An 18,733-nucleotide genomic window follows, 5' to 3' on the forward strand; every position below is an offset into this window, starting at 1 on the left:
TTAACGTCCCTCTGCCTGCTTCACCCCCAGCTCAGGAACAGTGAATCACGTCTGCCTGCCCCGGATCATAAACATAGTCATACATCATCTCAGTGTGTTGTGGTTTCAACAGTAAATGGATAGGGTGTGGAGAGTGGGATTGGCTGCTGGTTGAGAAGCATATGTGGCTGCCCCCTGAGTAGAGGTCTTTTTTATTTATACGCCACAGCATATGTTGCAAAAGATCTTTTGTTTTCACAAAGATCGTAGGACGCAAATATGAGTTGTATTCTAATTTATTTTTCAAGTCAGTGGGAAGGAGTTTTGTCTTTTATTTTGTACTTAGAGTAAGCAAGAACAAAACAATTAACTTCATTTTCACTAGATATAAAACATTAGTGATCTGTTTGGGATGATGAGAAAGTTCTGGACATGGATAATGGTGATGGTTTCATAACACTGTGAATGTATTTAATGCCACTGAATTGTACACCTAAAAATGGATGAAATGGTAAATTGTATGTATATTTTGCTACAATAAAACAAAAGAGACATCAGTGATTGAAAGGGATTTTCTGTTACTGTTTTAGTGTCATTTAGTTCCTATTTCAACAGTTTTAATTTTTTTTATGAATACCCTGACCTTGGACCAGCCACTTAATTGCTCACATTGTTTTTTGTTCAGTAGTGTTTGGAGAGAAGTACTATAAGAAAATGCTTAAAGTGATGGCAAATGTTATTTTCCTCTCAGAAATGTAAAGCACCAAGAATAATGTCATATATGTGGTAAATGCTCGATATGTCTCCCAGTGGGTCTGAGAATCATATATTTTAAGAACAGTTAGAGCAACTGGAAGAAAATAACTTTAAGGAACCAGCATGTTACAGTGATCACCGGATTTACTAGCACTGTGACCTTAGTTGGACTAGTCATTTGGCCGCTGAATATTTCCGTATAATCTTTGCCTACTTACTGCATAGGGTTGTTATTTAGAATAGAAATAATTCGTGTGAAAGTGCTTTGTAAACTAAAATGCTACACATAGATAAATTATATAAAAATTAGAAAGACAACAATAACTGCTTTCAGAAACTTGCAGTGGAAATTCCATGTAGAAGAGTAATCAACATAGTTTGTCACATGGAGGACCAATGAATGCAAATTACTAGAAGCATTTTTTTTTTTAAGAAAAATCAATAATACCTAAAATGTAAAAATTCCAACAGTTAAAGTCAACTAGAGAAAGGTGGACCAGGGCATTTTTTTTTTAATTTTTAATTTTTTTTTTATTTGAGTATAGTTGCCACACAATATTACATTAGTTTCAGGTGTACAACATAGTGATTTGACAAGTTTATACATTATGCTGTGCTCACCACAGATGTAGCTACCATCTGTCACCGTGTAATGCTATTACAGTGTCATATGAAGGAGTAAGTGGCTTGGCCCCAAAGTATTCTCTGACCCTGGGGCCTACCTCTCAGGATGTTGTAGAAAGGATCTTGGATCAAGAGGCAAAATCCCTATAGAAACGTGAAGACTTTATGTTTTGGGGGACCTGGGAAAACTAAGACCATCTTCATTAGGTTCACCTAATTTTTTACCCAGGCCCCTAAAATGAGTGAGTGATTTTCAGCTGGGCATGTGCCTTGGTTGGCTGTGACGTGTTAGATGTGATAGGCAGAAGCCTTCTTTCTGTGTCTCGTTTTCAGGAATTTCACGTATCAGCAGTTGACCTCCTTCATTTTTTTCCTTATTAACCTGTAATTTATGGCAAATTATTTTAAACAGTAACTGCACGACCAAACTGTTTTCTGCTTATGCTATGATTCTCGCTATCTTTTTATTTGCTTATGTTGCACAGCCTTAATGTGTATGCCCCAAGGCTTCTGGAGCTGCCGTATGCTTAAATACAGTTCTTTTGGAAACAGGAAAAAGGAAAGTGGAATATTCTCATTCTTACCAGTCATGTATGGAATAGCAATGGATCTTTTATATTTTGTTTCAAGGTCAGTGGGGAGAAATTATATGACTGGGGTTTACGAGGATACATAGTCGTAGAAGATTTGTGGAAGAACTTTCAAAAGGTGAGAAAGATCTTTTTCATTATCTTCCTTTTGGTTTAAATATATGGTTTCTCTAGGGTTTTATAAGATTCTTGATAACACTGTTGCCTGATGCTGCTTTTCCTGTTTGTTTTCATTACGCCTCTAGCTCAGATTCTCTCTTAGTGGCCTTTATTGGAGGAGCAATAGAACCTCTGTGCATTTGGTTTTTATCGGCAGGGCTGAATAAGTGGTGACCATAAAATGCATTCTACTGTGGTCTTAGATCATCATTTCCTCTCTGTTGTATTTATAATGTGGTCAAAGTGTAGCGTATTTTCTGAAAGTTTTATCAAAACTGGATTCATAGAGAACATACTGTGTTCCCAGGCAAAAAACAAAACAAAACAAAACAAAACAACTAACCAAGCCTCCTCCTCTTGCTATTTCACATACTATGGGCTCCCTCCTTTCTTTTAGCACAACCGTAGCTCTTCATCCCCTAGCCTTCTTGGCCCACTTACAGGCATGAGCTGTGATGTGTTGGGGATCAGCCACCAGCTACAGACCATATTCTCTCTGCTGACTGGTGGATGAAAGGCAGAGGGAGGAGGTTGTGTAATTGTAAGAAGGTGTCATCTTTCATCTCTTCTTGCAGCTCCATAGCTGATTGAATGTTGCCCCTGTTTGCTGGAACATTCTTTCCTCTGATAAGGAAGAATGAGTATAGAACAAGGCATCATGTCTCCTCCAAGCCGTTGGAGGCACTGCTCGATAAGGAAGAATCAGGGTTCTTATATTAACATACCTTCTACGTTATAGATTGAAGGAAGTTCATTTTGACTTCTGTCATCTCAAATCAAAATACTCTTTAAAAATATAAAGAACTGTGTCAAAATTGAAATCCAGAATTTGGATGTAATATTGTAGAATCAATTATGAGCGCTCCTCATTATTTACATAAATAGTCTTCCAGTGAAATCTTAAGACTCATTTTTGTGTTAGTGGTAGCTAAAGGAATTAGTCTCTCTGGAGCCTGGTTAAGCCAGCTTTGAGTAGGAAGTTCTGTGTTAATATCAAGTGCCCTTTGGCAATCCCCTTTAAAAAATAAACACCCGTAGTTTTGTTTCCATTCCTCTGACATTTTCTTTGGAAGCTTGCTTTCCTGTTTAAAGAATTCCTTAAGTCCACACTGAGTTTTATATGGGAAAGGAAATAGAATGTCAGGAAAGCTCTACAGAGCCCTAGAAAGAAACGTGGAAAATGAAACTCATGCTCAGTTCCGAGTGCTCACTGTGGTGGTGGCAGAGACACACGTGCCCCAAAGCCAGTTGGGCGGGTGTCTCCTGGGAGCCTCTGAGTGCTCACCGTGGTGTCCGTGGGCAGCTCAGACCCACTGCGCATGAAAGCCAAGGAGGGGATTCCCCCCACCCCCTCCTGCCCAGAGCCTCTAGCCTGGAAATAGCTTTCTCTGCTCTGAGAATTCAGCCCAGGGCAGAAGCAGCGGGACTGTGGTTGGAATGTAGGTTAAACAGGCCAGCATTTTATGGTAATTTGAAAACGTTAGATATTAAAGCTACTCACATTTATATGCGAGTCTTTGGGGAGTGAGAGAGTAAAGATGTCTAATTAGCTCATGGTTGGCCTCTATTTTTTTCTCTAGTCTTCTGTGCCTTTGTCCTCTTCAGAGTCATTGAGAATGTAATGTTCTTTCATTTGTTTACCTTGAAAGCATAATCTCTTCCTGAAGGTTGTGTGTTCTCACTAGAAGGTAATAAAATTGATGTTGACTACTTAAATATTTAGCACAAGTTTTAAATGAAGAACAACAGATGGCTCTAATCAAATTTTGATATACTTAGATTTCAGGAATTATCTGATGGTGAAATGCTATTGTTTTTTATTGCTCTTCCCCCTTCTTGTTGGATTTTGTGGGTTTCAGTGGTTTTTATTTTGTTTTATGAGTGCGAGCAAAGATACAGGTTACCCTGGAACAGGAATCCTTTGGGGCCCAGGAACTGTGTCTTTGAAGGGACCTGGGGGACACTTGATTGAGATTTTTGTTTGTTTCTTAGCTTATTTGGAAATCGGTTTTCAAGTCAGGCTTGAAATTAGCAGTCTCAATTAGATGCAATCTAATTCATGGTTGTCCATAGTTATCACTGTAGTGATCTAACGAAGGTACATGCTTGTGGTTCTAAACAGTCAAAAGGAATTTGTGGACATCGTGTTTAAAACGGGGCCCTGAGTATTTACCCCAAAGACACAGATGTAGTGAAAAGAAGGGCCATATGCACCCCAATGTTCCTAAGAGCAATGTCTGCAATAGTCAAACTGTGGAAAGAGCCGAGATGCCTTTCAACAGACGAATGGATAAAGAAGATGTGGTCCATATACACAATGGAATATTACTCAGCCATCAGAAAGGGTGAATACCCAACTTTTACACCAACATGGATGGGACTGGAGGAGATTAGTGAAATAAGTCAAGCAGAGAAAGTCAATTATCATATGGTTTCGTTTATTTGTGGAAAATAAGGAATAGCATGGAGGACATTAGGAGAAGGAAGGGAAAAATGAAGGGGGGGGGCGGAATCCGAGGGGGAGACAAACCATGAGAGACTACGGACTCCGAGAAACAAACTGAAGGTTTTAGAGGTGGGGGGGGATGGGTTAGCCCAGTGGTGGGTATTAAGGAGGGCACGTACTGCATGGAGCATTGGGTGTTATACAAAAACAATGAAGCGTGGATCGCTACATCAATAACTAATGATGTATTCTATGGTGACTAACATAACATAAAATAAAATTTTAAAAATAAAACAGGGCCTTGAAATTTTCAGTGGTATGAATGATGGCTCAGTTCTCAATTATATTATTTGCCATGGAGTTGTATTACTCTCAAAGACCCTAAATAAGTCTGTGGCATTTTTCTGCTCTGCCACATCCCTTTTCCCTTTTAGGAATTGATACTAAATGTTTGCACTGAGTCTTCGACCAGTAGTTCGGACGAGGTGGTCTTTCAGTTCTGTCATTGCCTTTGGTCAGGTCAGAGAAATTTATCTGCTTCAGCTAAAATGAACTGTTTGTCAGAATTGTGAAGCAATGATGGGTGTGTCTAAAAATATTGTCAGCCTAGTGTGGTCTAGGGTTTGTTTTTTTGTTTTTGTTTTTGTTTTCAGATAGAAGATATCTGTTGGATTTTAAACTCTGTTTACAGGGGCACCTGGCTGGCTTAGTCAGTGGAGCATATGACTCTTGGTCTTGGGGTCGTGAGTTCAAGCCCCACATTGGGTGTCTATAGAGATAACTTTAAAAAAAAAAAGAAATCTTAAAAAAAACTTCTGTTTACAGACACACACAGAGACAGAGTTTAAAATCCAACAGTATAATGACCACATATGTACCAATCATCCACCCACCTTTAAAAGGTAGGAAATTACTGGGGCGCCTGGGTGGCTCAGTCGTTAAGCGTCTGCCTTCAGCTCAGGTCATGATCCCAGGGTCCTGGGATCGAGCCCCGCATCGGGCTCCCTGCTCTGCGGGAAGCCTGCTTCTCCCTCTCCCCCTGCTTCTCCCTCTCCCCCTGCTTGTGTTCCCTCTCTGTCTGTCAAATAAATAAATAAAATCTTTGAAAAAATTAAAAAATAAAAGATAGGAAATTACCAAGCCTTCCAAGTTCTCCATGCCCTCCCTCTCCTGCCCCTGTGTCCCCAGAGGGAGCTACTATCCAGAATTTGGTTTTTCATTTCCTTGTTCTTCTTCTAAAACACTGTAGTTGAGCTTGCCTGTTTTTTGTCTTTAAACTATAAATAAATAAATCAAATATACATATAAATATAAAGAGTTTATCTAGATGGAATCTTACCATGTGTACTATTTTGTAACTTGTTTTGTCCCCTTAACATGTTTATGGGGAAAAAAAACACACATGTTTATGGGCTGTGTATGGCTATAGTTTATTCATTTTCACTGCTGTAGAATATTCCTTTGTGGGAAAATAACCATGTTGATGACTAGTTGGGTGATTTTCAGTATACTGTTGCACACACAGCTGTGAGCATTTTTGTACCTCTGTCAGATATATTAAGAGTTTTCCTAGGCTGGGATTCCTGGTTCATAGGGTCTGCACATCAGTTTTACTGGATGATGCCAAGTAGTTCTACAAAGTGGTTGTTTCCAGTTTGCCATTCTGGTAGCTTTAAAATAGTTTTTCACTATGGGGTGTGTGTGTGTGTGTGTTTGTGTGTTTGTGTGTCTGTGTGTGGTTTTGCTGTATTCTCCAATTTTTATTTTGAAAAAATTTCAAAACTACAGAACAGTTGCAGAAATAGTATATAATGACTCTCCCCTTCACTTCGATTCACCAGTTAACATTTTGCTACATTTGCTTTGTGTCTTACTTTACACATGTGTGGGCACTCACACACACATGTATTTTCTTTTTCTGAACTACGTGAGAGTTAGTTGTAGGTATCATTGCACTTTCCACCCATACCTAATTCAGCATGTATTTCCAAAGAACGAGGACATTCACTAATACAATCGAGGTACCACTATCACACTGGGGAAAGTTAACATTTCCTTGTTTACGTAAACATTACCTCATATGCAGTCCATATTCAGGTTTCCCTAACTGCCCCAATAATGTGCATTCCTTCAACAACTTTTTAATTTATTGTTTTAGCTTAGTGAATTAGTATAAGGCAAACTCCCTTGTGACCATCATCTAAGGACCAAAACCAGAACTTTGCCAGCCTTTCCCAGAACCCCCTCCATGTAGCCCACTCCAATTATAGCTCTCTCCCTCCATCCAAAATTACCTACTACCCTGACTTTTATAGTAATAACTTTCTTACTTTTCTTTACAGTTTTATCCCTGTCACTTTAGTTTTGCCTCTTATTATTTCTGACTTTATATGCCTTTTAAGTCTTCCCCTCCCTTTTTTTAAGTCACTTTTAATCTATAGGTTCCCCTTCCATCTTTTTATTTTCCTTACAACGTATCTGTTAAAGGAAACTGGCATATTGGACCTCGAGAGTTTCCAGTGGTTTTGGCTTTGCTGATGGCACACTTAAGATGCAGTTGACCATGTTCCTCTCTTCTCTGCATTTCCTGCAGATTGCCAGCTGGATTCAGATGACTGATTGATGAGGTTTGTGTTTGATCCTTTTGGCAAGGCTGTAGGTCTACATGGGCACCTAAGTCTGGTTTTTACTTTGCTCTTTTGGTGTTAGTAGGTATTGATGCCCAGTGCCTAGACCCATTGATTCACTGGGGGTTAGAAAGTGGTTATATTCTACCTCTGTCATGTCATTTTTCACATATTAGCTGGAATACTTTAATAAGGAACCACTTCCCCTCATCTACTGTTTAGTTACCCAGTTAGAGGAAAAACAGGATAAATGCTTTATTTTTTCTCTTATGTACCAGTTTTCAAAATAATGGATCAGTTCCCTCTCATCCTCAGAAGGTCACCAGTTAGTTATGAATTTGTAGATTTATACATATTTGGATTTGAACGTTTTATGATTTGTATTCCTTATTAAAATTCAGTTCGTCTCACTTTGGCTAGTAGAAGTTGGCTTTGAGTCCTTTTCACATGACCCAAGTAGTCTGATGGTTTCCTCACTATCTGGCATGTCACAACGGTCTCAGAATTTCTCATTGTAGTTTTAATGTACATTTCCTTGATCACTAATGAGGTTGAGCATTTTCACATGTTTATTGGTTTCTTCTTGAACCGCCTACTCATGTCTTTTGGCCATTTCTTTGTGTGAGTAATGTGTTCCTTTCTTAATAATTTATAAGGGTTCTTTATTTTTTTTCCTAGATGCTAATATTGTTGGTCACGTGTTGGCAGATGTCTTCTCCCAGTCTGAGGCTTGTCTTTTCAGTTTGGGTGTCTTTTGACGATCAGAAGTTCTTATCGTAGTTGGTTTTATTGATTTTTTTTCCATTATGGTTTTCACTCTGAGTCTAGGAGCTTAATAAAAGCCTGGAACTATTTCCTGATTGTCCATTGCTGATCTGAAACCCTTTTGCAAGTATCAGCCCAACGTCTGAGTATCCGAGATGGATGCCAGTTGTGGGCGTGGAGCCCCAGGGTCACAGATGGCTCTTTCGGAGTTGTCCTATAATTAGCCAAACACAGCAGTGTGTCTCCGTAAATGGCACGTTTAGTTTTCAGTAGGTTTTAAAAAAATATAACAAGTTACTATAAAAGAATTGTAGAATGACTGCTAAAGGCCAACAATAACTAAAAAGTAAAGCCTTAATAATTCTTTAAAGGGCAGGAAAATCCATGAAGAAATACAAACCTGTTACTATACTAACGTGAAAACCGAGCAGAACTTCTAAAGCTGGGCTTTTAATAGTTGTGTTCAGGCCTTGCTGGCTCAGCAGGAAAATGAAAGGGAAGCGGCAGGCACCACCCTGAGTAAATATGCCCTGCTTTCTCTTCCTCCATTCCAAATTCCTCAGCTTGCTAAACACTCTCAAGTTTAGCTCTCAGTAAGTTACGTGGTTTCACAATGGTCCTTTCTGATATTTCTGTCACAGACAGAGAAATACTGCATGATTCAACTTACATGAAGTATCCGAAATAGTCAAAATCAGGGAAGCAGAGAGTAGAATGGTGGTTGCCAGGGGCTGGGGGTGGGGAAGGGGAAGGGGATTGGGGGGTTACTGTTCAAGGGGTGTAAAGTCTCAGTCACGCAAGATGAATATGTTCTAGAGATCTCCTGTACAGCATTGTGCCTATAAGTCAACAGTACTGTATTGTACATTTAAAAGTTTGTCTGGAGAGTCAGTCTCATGTTAAGTGTTCTTAACACAATAAAATAAAAATAAAAATAAAAATAAAAAAGGATGGTGTGGTGGGTTTTTCATAAAGCTAAATTTGTTCTGAATTGGTGCCTTTTCTAGTGTCGGCTGTTTAAAAACTAAAGGTACTAGGCAATGATTTTTCTTTTTTTTTTTTAACATCATTGCGTAACAAAAAGTTAAAAATTCTGGGCAGGGGGAGCATCTCCTTTTTTGAAAGGCATAAAGCTTTTGTATCAGAAAAGGTGGACCAGGGGCGCCTGGGTGGCTCAGTTGATTAAGCGACTGCCTTCGGCTTAGGTCATGATGTCAAGGTCCTGGGATCAAGCCCCGCATCGGGCTCCCTGCTCGGCGGGAAGCCTGCTTCTCCCTTTCCCACTCCCCCTGCTTGTGTTCCCTCTCTCGCTGTCTCTCTCTCTGTCAAATAAATAAATAAAATCTTAAAAAAAAAAAAAAAGGTGGACCAAGCAGAATGCAGTATAGCCTGGTGGCCAGGAGAGTGGAGTCTGGGGTAGGTGCTCCAGGCTCCGCCCCACTCCGCCCCACCCCGCCTCCACCTCCACCTCTTTTTTTTTTTTTTAATTTTTTTTATTGTTATGTTAATCCCCATACATTACATCATTAGTTTTAGATATAGTGTTCCATGATTCATTGTTTGTGCATAACACCCAGTGCTCTATGCAGAACGTGCCCTCCTCAATACCCATCACCAGGCTAACCCATCCTCCCAACCCCCTCCCCTCTAGAACCCTCAGTTTGTTTTTCAGAGTCCATTGTCTCTCATGGTTCTTCTCCCCCTCCGATTTCCCCCCCTTCATTCTTCCCCTCCTGCTACATTCTTCTTCTTCTTTTTTTCTTTCTTAACATATATTGCATTATTTGTTTCAGAGGTACAGATCTGAGATTCAACAGTCTTGCACAATTCACAGCGCTTACCAGAACACATACCCTCCCCAGTGTCCATCACCCAGTCACCCCATCCCTCCCACCCCACCCCCCACTCCAGCAACCCTCAGTTTGTTTCCTGAGATTAAGAATTCCTCATATCAGTGAGGTCATATGATACATGTCTTTCTCTGTTTGACTTATTTCGCTCAGCATAATACCCTCCAGTTCCATCCACGTCGTTGCAAATGGCAAGATCTTATTCCTTTTGATGGCTGCATAATATTCCATTGTATATATATACCACATCTTCTTTATCCATTCATCTGTTGATGGACATCTTGGCTCTTTCCACAGTTTGGCTATTGTGGACATTGCTGCTATAAACATCGGGGTGCACGTAGCCTTTCGGGTCCCTACTTTTGTATCTTTGGGGTAAATACCCAGTAGTGCAATTGCTGGATCATATGGTAGCTCTATTTTCAACTTTTTGAGGAACCTCCATACTGTTTTCCAGAGTGGCTGCACCAGCTTGCATTCCCACCAACAGTGTAGGAGGGTTCCCCTTTCTCCGCATCCCCGCCAACATCTGTCATTTCCTGACTTGTTAATTTTAGCCATTCTGACTGGTGTGCCACCTCCACCTCTTACAAGCCTTGAAACCTGGGGAAATTGCTCCCGTACTCTGGGAAATGAGAGTAGGACCTCATGGGGCTGCTTTGAGGACGAAATGAGTTTATCCATGTAAGAAACATAAAATGGCCAGACTCTAGCACGTGACAGCCATGACAGATGTCATGTGACACTGCATACTTTTGCTTCTGCTTGAGAAGATAACCTCTCCTGATGGGAAATGGAATAGTAGGGCTTATATCCATTAGTCAAGAGTCCTCCCACCAGTGTTTTAGTTTCCTATCCTGCCATAACAAATGACCACAAATTTACTGGCTGAAAGTAATACAAATTTATATTATCTTAGACCCCGTAGGTCAGAAGTCTGGTGCTAAATCAAGGTGTCAGCAGGGCTGCACTCTTTTCTGGCGGCTCCAGGGGAGAATCCGTTTCCCCCCTCATTCAGGTTGTTGACAGAATTCATTTCAGTTCCTTGTGGTTGTAGGGTCAAGGTCTGTTTTGCTGGCTGCCAGCTGAGGGCTGTTCCTAGCTTCTAGAGGCTGCAGCTTTCCTTGGCTCATGGCCCTCTTCCTCCATCTTCAAAGCCAGCCACTGCAAGTTGAGTCCTTTTCATGTCCCATTTCTCTGACCCTATCTTTAGTCTCCCTCTTTGACTATCGGAACCCATGTAATAATACAAAATAATCTCCCTATTGGAAAGTCAGCTGATTAGCAGCCTGAACCTCCCTCCATGCTGCGGAAATTCACCTTTGCCATGTAAAGTAACGTAGTCACAGTTTCCAGCATTAGGATGCAGACATTTTTGGGGGAGGCCTGATTCTGCTTACCATATCCAGTGAACTGGGATGTCATTGGGGTCTTTAACAGGTCATTTATCCTTACCTTTTATTTCTCCTTCAAAAAGGTACATGATCTTCTACCTAGGATAAATAATGTTTATTGAGTGCTTGCTGTGAGCTTGGCCTTGGGTGCTAAACTCTTTGTTCATGGAGTCTGCGGCAGGTTCTATTATTATTCCCATTTTACAAACGAGGAAACTGCATTTGGGGAAGTTAAGTAATTGATCAAAATAATCAACTGGGGAGGGGCTCAGACATTTCAGTGGGCTAGTATACCTCAGAGGTTTGTCTGGAAATCCCTCTTCACATGGTAGTGCGTACTAATTGGAAGTAAATGTTTGGACTAAAACAAGTGTTTTGATTTTGCTAATAGAAATTATCATTCATGTTCATGGCTGTGGTAAGAAAATAAATTTTCTTCTATAGCCTAGCCAAGTTGGCACATAAAACTAACCATCAGAGTGCTATTTAGCTTATTCCTCTAACCCTATATAGTCCAATATGGCAGCCAGCTATTGGGTACTTGTAATATAGCTAGTCTGAATTGAGGTGTGTGCTGTAAGTGTAAATTCACGCAAATTTAGAAGACAAATAAAAAGAAGGTAAACTGTCATTATTGTTATACTGATCGTATGTTGAAATAATATTATTTTAGATATGTTGGGTTAAATAAAATGTATTAATTACTTTAAAAAACAATGAAACCAGGGCGCCTGGGTGATTCAGTTGGTTGAGCTCCTGACTCTTGATTTTGGCTCAGGTCATGGTCTCAGGGTCCTGGGATCAAGCCCTGTGTTGGGCTCCATGCTCAGCAGGAAGTCTGCTTGAGATTCTCTTCCCCCCTCTCTCTTCTCTCTCTGCCCCTCCCCCTGCTCACACACACTCTCTCTCTAAAATAAAATAAATCTGAGAGCGGGCACCCCACCCAGACACCCCTAAATAAATAAATCTTTTAAAAAAACCCAATGAAACCTGATAGGTATCAAAATTAAATTATAAGGAGAATCAGTTATAAAATATTTCAAATACAACTGTCTGAAAATGCAAAAAAAAAGTTAATTTCTGGCTCGTACTAAATCACAATCTTTTGAAGTCAGAAAATGTTGTTTTTTTTTTCTGAGATCATGGCAGTTTCTGCCAAGAGAAACCTGATTTGTAATAGGGTGGATGGGCTCAATATTTCTTCAGTGAGGTATTTGACTGTCATGTTTTGTTATACTATAAGTGATACGTAACCAAACAAGAAAAATTTCCTAGCAACAGAGTTGTTTTCCTCAACCAGAAGAATATTTTATGTGCTCATTTTCTGAATGTCCAAAAGATAAAAAAGCTTATGAATTTAGCATCTTATATTTTTGAGATTGAGATGCTGGTGAGTATAGATAGTAAAATATATAGGAATATCACTAGAAGTACTTGGCAAGCATTACATTAAGGTAATTCACACCTAAAATATATTTAACTAGGTAGAGAACTATATGGTTTTTATGATAGACCCAATTGTCAGACATGGTTATCTCACTTACCTTTATAAATTAAGTCTCTTTTTTTTAATCTCTTTTGTTCTTCATTAATTACATACCCAAACTTTTTTTTTACCCTCATCAGATCTCTAGGTTCTGAATAAACATTTCATTGTTTATTCAACAAATGTTTAAACCATGTGCTAGGAGGTCCCTAGGGATATTGTGCCCTCACGAAGCTTATGTATTAGTAAATGATTCAGCTCACATATTAGTAAATGAATGGAAGAATTCTACAAATCAGGAAGCACATGGGTGCTGTGAATGTGAACAGAAGGTTCTCATCTAAATCAAAGGACACGTGACGGGAAAGCCTTGATCTAGAGAATGAATAGCATTTAGTCAGGCAGAAAGTGGGATTGACCAGTCTTAGGTCAAGGGATACATTTTGCAAGTTCTCATCCTAGGAAAGAGCTTGGCAGGTTGGAAAAGCAACAGCAAGAAGGCCTGGGTATGTGTGTGTGTGTGTGTGTGTGTGTGTCTGTGTGTGTGTGATTGTGGCTCTCAAGGAATACAGTAAGGCACATGGTACTGAGTCCTGTAGAGCTCTGTTCAGAGCAACAAGTAGACATGGGTGTTATATGATGATCCACCAAGCAATACACAGGGCCTTGTTCCCCAGAACTTCATCATCAAGTGGATGTGGTCTGGAGATAGGGTAACCATATAATTTATCATCCAAGTCAGGATATGCTTGAGAGTGAAAGGAGGTGCTGTTAATTATGCTGGGACAGTGGGTATAAACCAGTATAACTTGGGCACGCTGGGATGTATGATCACCATGCTTACAGACCAGTTTTCAGCCACTCCAGTAAGCCTGGAGTTGCCTAGAAACCATGCTCTGAAATTACAGGGTTACTATATGTTCCTGCTTTCTCACTTTCCCCCCCTCCATCACCCATGGATAACTCTTGGAGAAGGCCGCCAGGGGAACCTGCACCAAGTCTAGCCCACAGAATCCCAGCCCCATTGCCCACTCACCTACAGCCTACTGTTTTCAGGTTGCCATCTCATGAGAGTTCACCCCCTTGATGGACATCAATTCTTATTAACATGTTTTCAGAATTACAGTATTGAAAACATACAGGAAGGAAAGTAAAGCCTTAAACATTTAGCTCATGAACTTTTCCTACTAGAAACTTTCCTACATCACTTCTGGTAGATGAAATGACCTAATTATACATTCCCAGATGGTGGCCAGGCAGAATGGGTGTGGTCCAATTATAACCTCTTTCACAGTAAACATGTTTTGTGATTTAGACCCTATGGTGGATGATACACAGAGAAGAACAGCTTTATTCTTTATTTTTATTTTTTTTTAATTCTTTAGCAATGGCAGCAGCATAAAGTAGTGAAGAAATCTTTTCACTCTTGGATTTTTTATAGAATCAGCTGTTTGGCTGAATCTCTGTGGTGAGGATTAATGGAGCTTTAGTTCCTGCTCTCCTCTGTGCCTAAGTCACCGTCTACAGCAGGGCCCTCAGGGAGCCCTCGTAATTCCTTCAGTTAACTGAGAAATGGGTCAGGTTGCATTATAAGAATATTAATGTTGTATTCAGCCAAATACTGAAGATGGGCACGCTGAGACTTTCCAGTCTTTCTTTAGAAGTTTCACTATTTCTTTTTAAACTGTATTAATATTCTTAATTTTTGTTTTATAAGCCAGGAAATGTGAAGAATTCACCTGGAAATAAATAGAATGCTCCATGCTGTGCCCATTTTAATCAGGTAAAGAACAAGAGAATTCTGTAGTCATTTTTAGCCTTGTTAGCACCAGCTGAAATGACTTGTCCTTAATTAACTTAATTAATTATAGCAGTTTCAGCTTCATGTAGATACATAAGGGCCGGTATGATGTTTCATTCCATCTTTAATTTGTGGACTTAAGTGCCTTCACTTGTTTAATTGTGTTCATTCCTGAGAAGTACCTGAGTTTTTTAGACAAGCTAGAACTTGGCAGTTGTGATTTGTCTACAAAGCTATTTCAAACAGTTGAAAAGTGCCATTATTTCTTAGGTTTGTGTTTTTTTCAAATAAGATTTACTATAGTAGGCACCCTTGTATTCATCTGATAGTCATTAAATAAACATTTGTTGAATGAGTGATGGTTGTAGAGAAGCTCAAGATTATATAGAAATATTATTATAAGTGCCATAGGGAATTCATAGGTGTAATTATTCTTTCTTTAAAGATTGAGTAACCTGAGGCTAGAGAAATTTAGGATACCAGATGAAGTCAGAAAATCAGTGTGATTTCTTCTGCTCATATACTCAATTCACTATCTTCATTCATTTGTTCAGTATTTACTCATGAATACCAGCTAAGTATAAAACAGTAGTTATATTAATGTTCGTTTGTGTATATATGAAAAATTATATAATAGCACTTGTGATTTCCTGATAAGATTATAATGAGTTTGGAAACAATTAAATATTTAGCTACAAAAAGTGGCTTAATTCTGGTATATCCATGAAGAGGAATGTTATTATGTTTCAGTAATATTTAATTGCATGGAAACTTGTTAAATGAAAAATAAAGGTAGTATGGTACATTTTTAGAGAGGATAAAGACCAGGAAATACAACAAAAAATTTAAGTATGTATCTTAATTATGGATGTTTTTTACAGTTTTTCTTCTATATAACTTTCTGTATTTTAAAATATTCTGCAGTGAATATGAATTTTCTTTTATAGTCTTTTTTTTTTAAATCACTGCTACACTTATTGTAAATCATGACTGCTATTTACAATCCATGAAAGCCCTCAGTGTGAGGTTTTTCTTTCTCTAGCTGTCTCCGTATTTTTAGAGATGCAGAGAGTCATATAGTCTTAGAATTTGAGAGGGGTCCTCTGGCCCCCCAGCCAGCCTCAAGCATAAATACCCTGTAGCTCTGTGTGTTCTCACTTTTCATCCTCACTGATAGGCACCTTACCCCACAGGGCAGCCATCTTTGGATGGTTCTGATTTTTAGGAAGCTGTTTCTTATACTAAGCAAAAATATGTCTTTTTGTAACTCCTATGCAATGGTTCTGATCCTGCCTTAGGGGTCACAGAGAACAAACCCAGATCCTCTTTCACATCTCAGCCCTTCATATGGTAACCCCCAGTTGTACTTCTCAAATTTTATTATACAAACAAATTACCACAGGAGCTTGTTAAAAGACAGAGGCCTAAGCTCCACCCCAGAATCAGCATCTCTGGAGAGCCGGGCCAGATGTGTACTGGATGGATCTGCTATTGGAAGAGAGACTAGAACGTGAGCAGCCAGGAAACCACATATGTCCTCCAGAAACTTGACATTGAATATATTATGTTTCTCTGCAGGGACAATGAGACTTGGAATACAGGGGAACTACGTAAATATCTATTTCATCTTTCCAAAATACTCTGGGCCAGAGTTCAGCTTACTGTATATACAACCTTGATTTCATTCTTTACTTTTTTACTTCTCTGTTGGAGATGGAGTTTTCAATTATAAAAGTGATACATATTTGTTGTAAAGGAATTTTTTTATGGGTGCCTGGGTGGCTCAGTTGGTTAAGCAGCTGACTTTGGCTCAGGTTGTGATCTCAGGGTCCTGGGATCCAATCAGGCCCCGCATCGGGCTCCCTGCTCAGCGAGGAGTCTGCTTCTCCCTCTCCCTCTGCCCCTCCCACCACTCGTGCTCTCTCTCTCTCAAATAATAAAATCTTTTTAAAAAGAAATTTTTTTAGATAAGTATTTTTAGTTTATCTGGTTCTCTATTCATTTTCCATGGTTAATTTCTGTTAATAGTTTGACATTACCATTCCAGACATTTTTCTCTGTGTGTAAATGTGTGCACATCCATACCTTCTTTTGGTTTTTTGACAGAATGAGCTCATATTCCTTGAATTGTTTTGCAAGTACACTGAAACCTCCATGAGGGAACATATCTCAATTTTATTATTACACCTAAAGAAATTAACACTAATTGCTTAATATCATTTCATATTTAGGTAGTATGCAGATTTCCCTGATTGTCTTTTTGCATTTGGTTTATTTGAATCAGGATCCAAACAGGATCTGCCCATTACATTTGACTGATAGGTCCCTGAAGTCCCTTTTAAACTGTAATAGTTCCTTCTCCTTCATTTTTCCCTTGCCATTCATGTTTTGAAAAACAGGCCTATTTATCCTTTAGAAGATACCACATTCTGGCTGTGGCTGAGTACATCCATTTAGTGTCATTCTATTGATCTCTTGGTTCCTCTCTTCTCTCCATTTCCCATAAAATGATAGTTAGATCTGAAGGCTCCATCATATTGAGGTTCAGTTTCGGTAAGAATACTTCATAGTGCTGTGTTTAGCTGTGTTGAACGAATGAAATAACTTGCCTTTTTTCGCTTAATATATTATGTGCATCTTTTTCTCTTAGTACTTAGAGATCTGTCTCATTCCTCCTCTTAGCTGCTTAATAATTTCCTAGTATGGACTGCCGTGGCCTATTGAATCCTTATCAAAATAGGTTGTTTCCAGTTTGCAGTTTTAACAATGCAGTAAATGTATTGAATTCTTAGAGAAGTCCAAAACAGATTAATAAACTGAAATGGAAAAAGTAAGCTAGAGGTTTACATCTTTAACTTAAGAAGTTTGGTTTTATATTAAAAGATATATTTGTATCTAAAAGTATATCTCTAAAATACTTATGAACCTCTAATTGCTAAGTAGATTCATTACGTATTGGGAAGAAAGCAATCTGGAGAAGAATCCATTTGTCTTTGGTGTGTCTTTGGATGATGTGTGTTCCATTCCAGAGAAGAATAGTGGGTTGATATGAGGAAAGGTATACGTCAGACCTGACGGTGATATAATCATGCTCTCCTTCAGCAGATGGACAGAAATGTAGTTGTTTGGTTTTTCAGAAGGGGAGAGATGTGGTGTGTGCTGTGCTGTTTAAGCATTTATTTTTTATTTATTCATCCACCCATCCATCCATTTAATTATGCTCAGGTACACAGCCAGTTGAGAATCTGAATGTAACACAAAATGAATGAAACACAAAACCTTTCTGCTTTGTGGTTTAAGTGTCTGTAAAACAGAAATAATTACAGTTTTTTTCTGGTGCATGATGATCCTTATGGTCATAATAGTAATGTAAATATTTGATAGGGTTTCTCAGTTTAACCCTAATGAATTTTCAAAAAGCAAAGTTTTAGAGTTTCTCTTTTTCTCCCTGGCAGTTTGCTTATGGTTTTCTTTTTCTTTTAGTTATAGGTAAACATTGGAAACTCCATGCAGTAAACCAGTATTTCTACAGAAAAATGGCAGAGAAGTCAGTACTGAATATAGTAAATTGGCTTTCTTCTTCAGGACAAACTATACTAGGCTTCTTTGTTATCTTGGGTGATGCCATACTGCAAGTGGACTAATCGGAAATCCTTTCATCTAGAGATAATGTCTAGCCTTAGAACTCCTCGTTCTCAAGTTGCTATTTATGTACATAATTAAAATTCCAAAATAAAAAAAAAGTTGTTCTGCTTTTTTTAAATATTACTGAGTGACAGTTTAAGCGTACCTGGTGCCCATGTGTGCGGTGTGCGTGGTTGTATGTATGGTATGTCTCTCTGAGTGTACGTGTGTGTGTGTTGAAACCGGTAACCCCCCTCAGGGCAGTACCAGCTGGCAGTCTGCACAGTGCAAGCCCCACGAGAGTCGAATCAAGCAGAGTGGCTCTAGAGCTGAGAGATGAGGCTTCACCGGCCAGCCCGAGAACGTACCTTGTAAGTAGTAGCTGGCCTGACAGTGATTAGAAGACATACAGAAGAAAACAGTAACCGTGACCCCTTGTTGTGTTCCCTTGCCTCCCAGCTTCCACAGATCTTCCCCTTCTTGAAGGCCAGTGGAAGATGCATAATGAAGCAGTCTGTCCTCAGCTGGTGGAGGAATGGTATGTGGTCGTGTGTGTTGGTTCTGTGTGTGTCAGCCTTGTATTCACTTTTGTGGCCCCTGAATGCACAGCTTATTGAACTTTGTATTTGCAG

The 18,733-nt window shown here is 39.2% G+C and overlaps 1 protein-coding gene across 4 annotated transcripts in view; it reads left to right on the top strand.

The window, feature by feature from the left end:
- The window catches only part of APOO (apolipoprotein O), a 63,168-nt gene extending 44,948 nt beyond the window's left edge, over nucleotides 1-18,220 (top strand). For 2 of the 4 annotated variants that reach the window (XM_078065425.1, XM_078065422.1), the window contains exons 7-9: nucleotides 1,990-2,067; nucleotides 14,394-14,459; nucleotides 17,961-18,220. In XM_078065425.1, the coding sequence (XP_077921551.1) occupies nucleotides 1,990-2,067; nucleotides 14,394-14,429 (114 nt within the window). In that variant the 3' untranslated portion in view covers nucleotides 14,430-14,459; nucleotides 17,961-18,220. The other 2 variants (XM_078065423.1, XM_078065424.1) reach the window with 2 other exon arrangements.
- The last annotated feature ends 513 nt before the right edge of the window (nucleotides 18,221-18,733 follow it).

Source organism: Halichoerus grypus, chromosome X, assembly GCF_964656455.1.
Source record: "Halichoerus grypus chromosome X, mHalGry1.hap1.1, whole genome shotgun sequence".
Taxonomy (NCBI): domain Eukaryota; kingdom Metazoa; phylum Chordata; class Mammalia; order Carnivora; family Phocidae; genus Halichoerus; species Halichoerus grypus.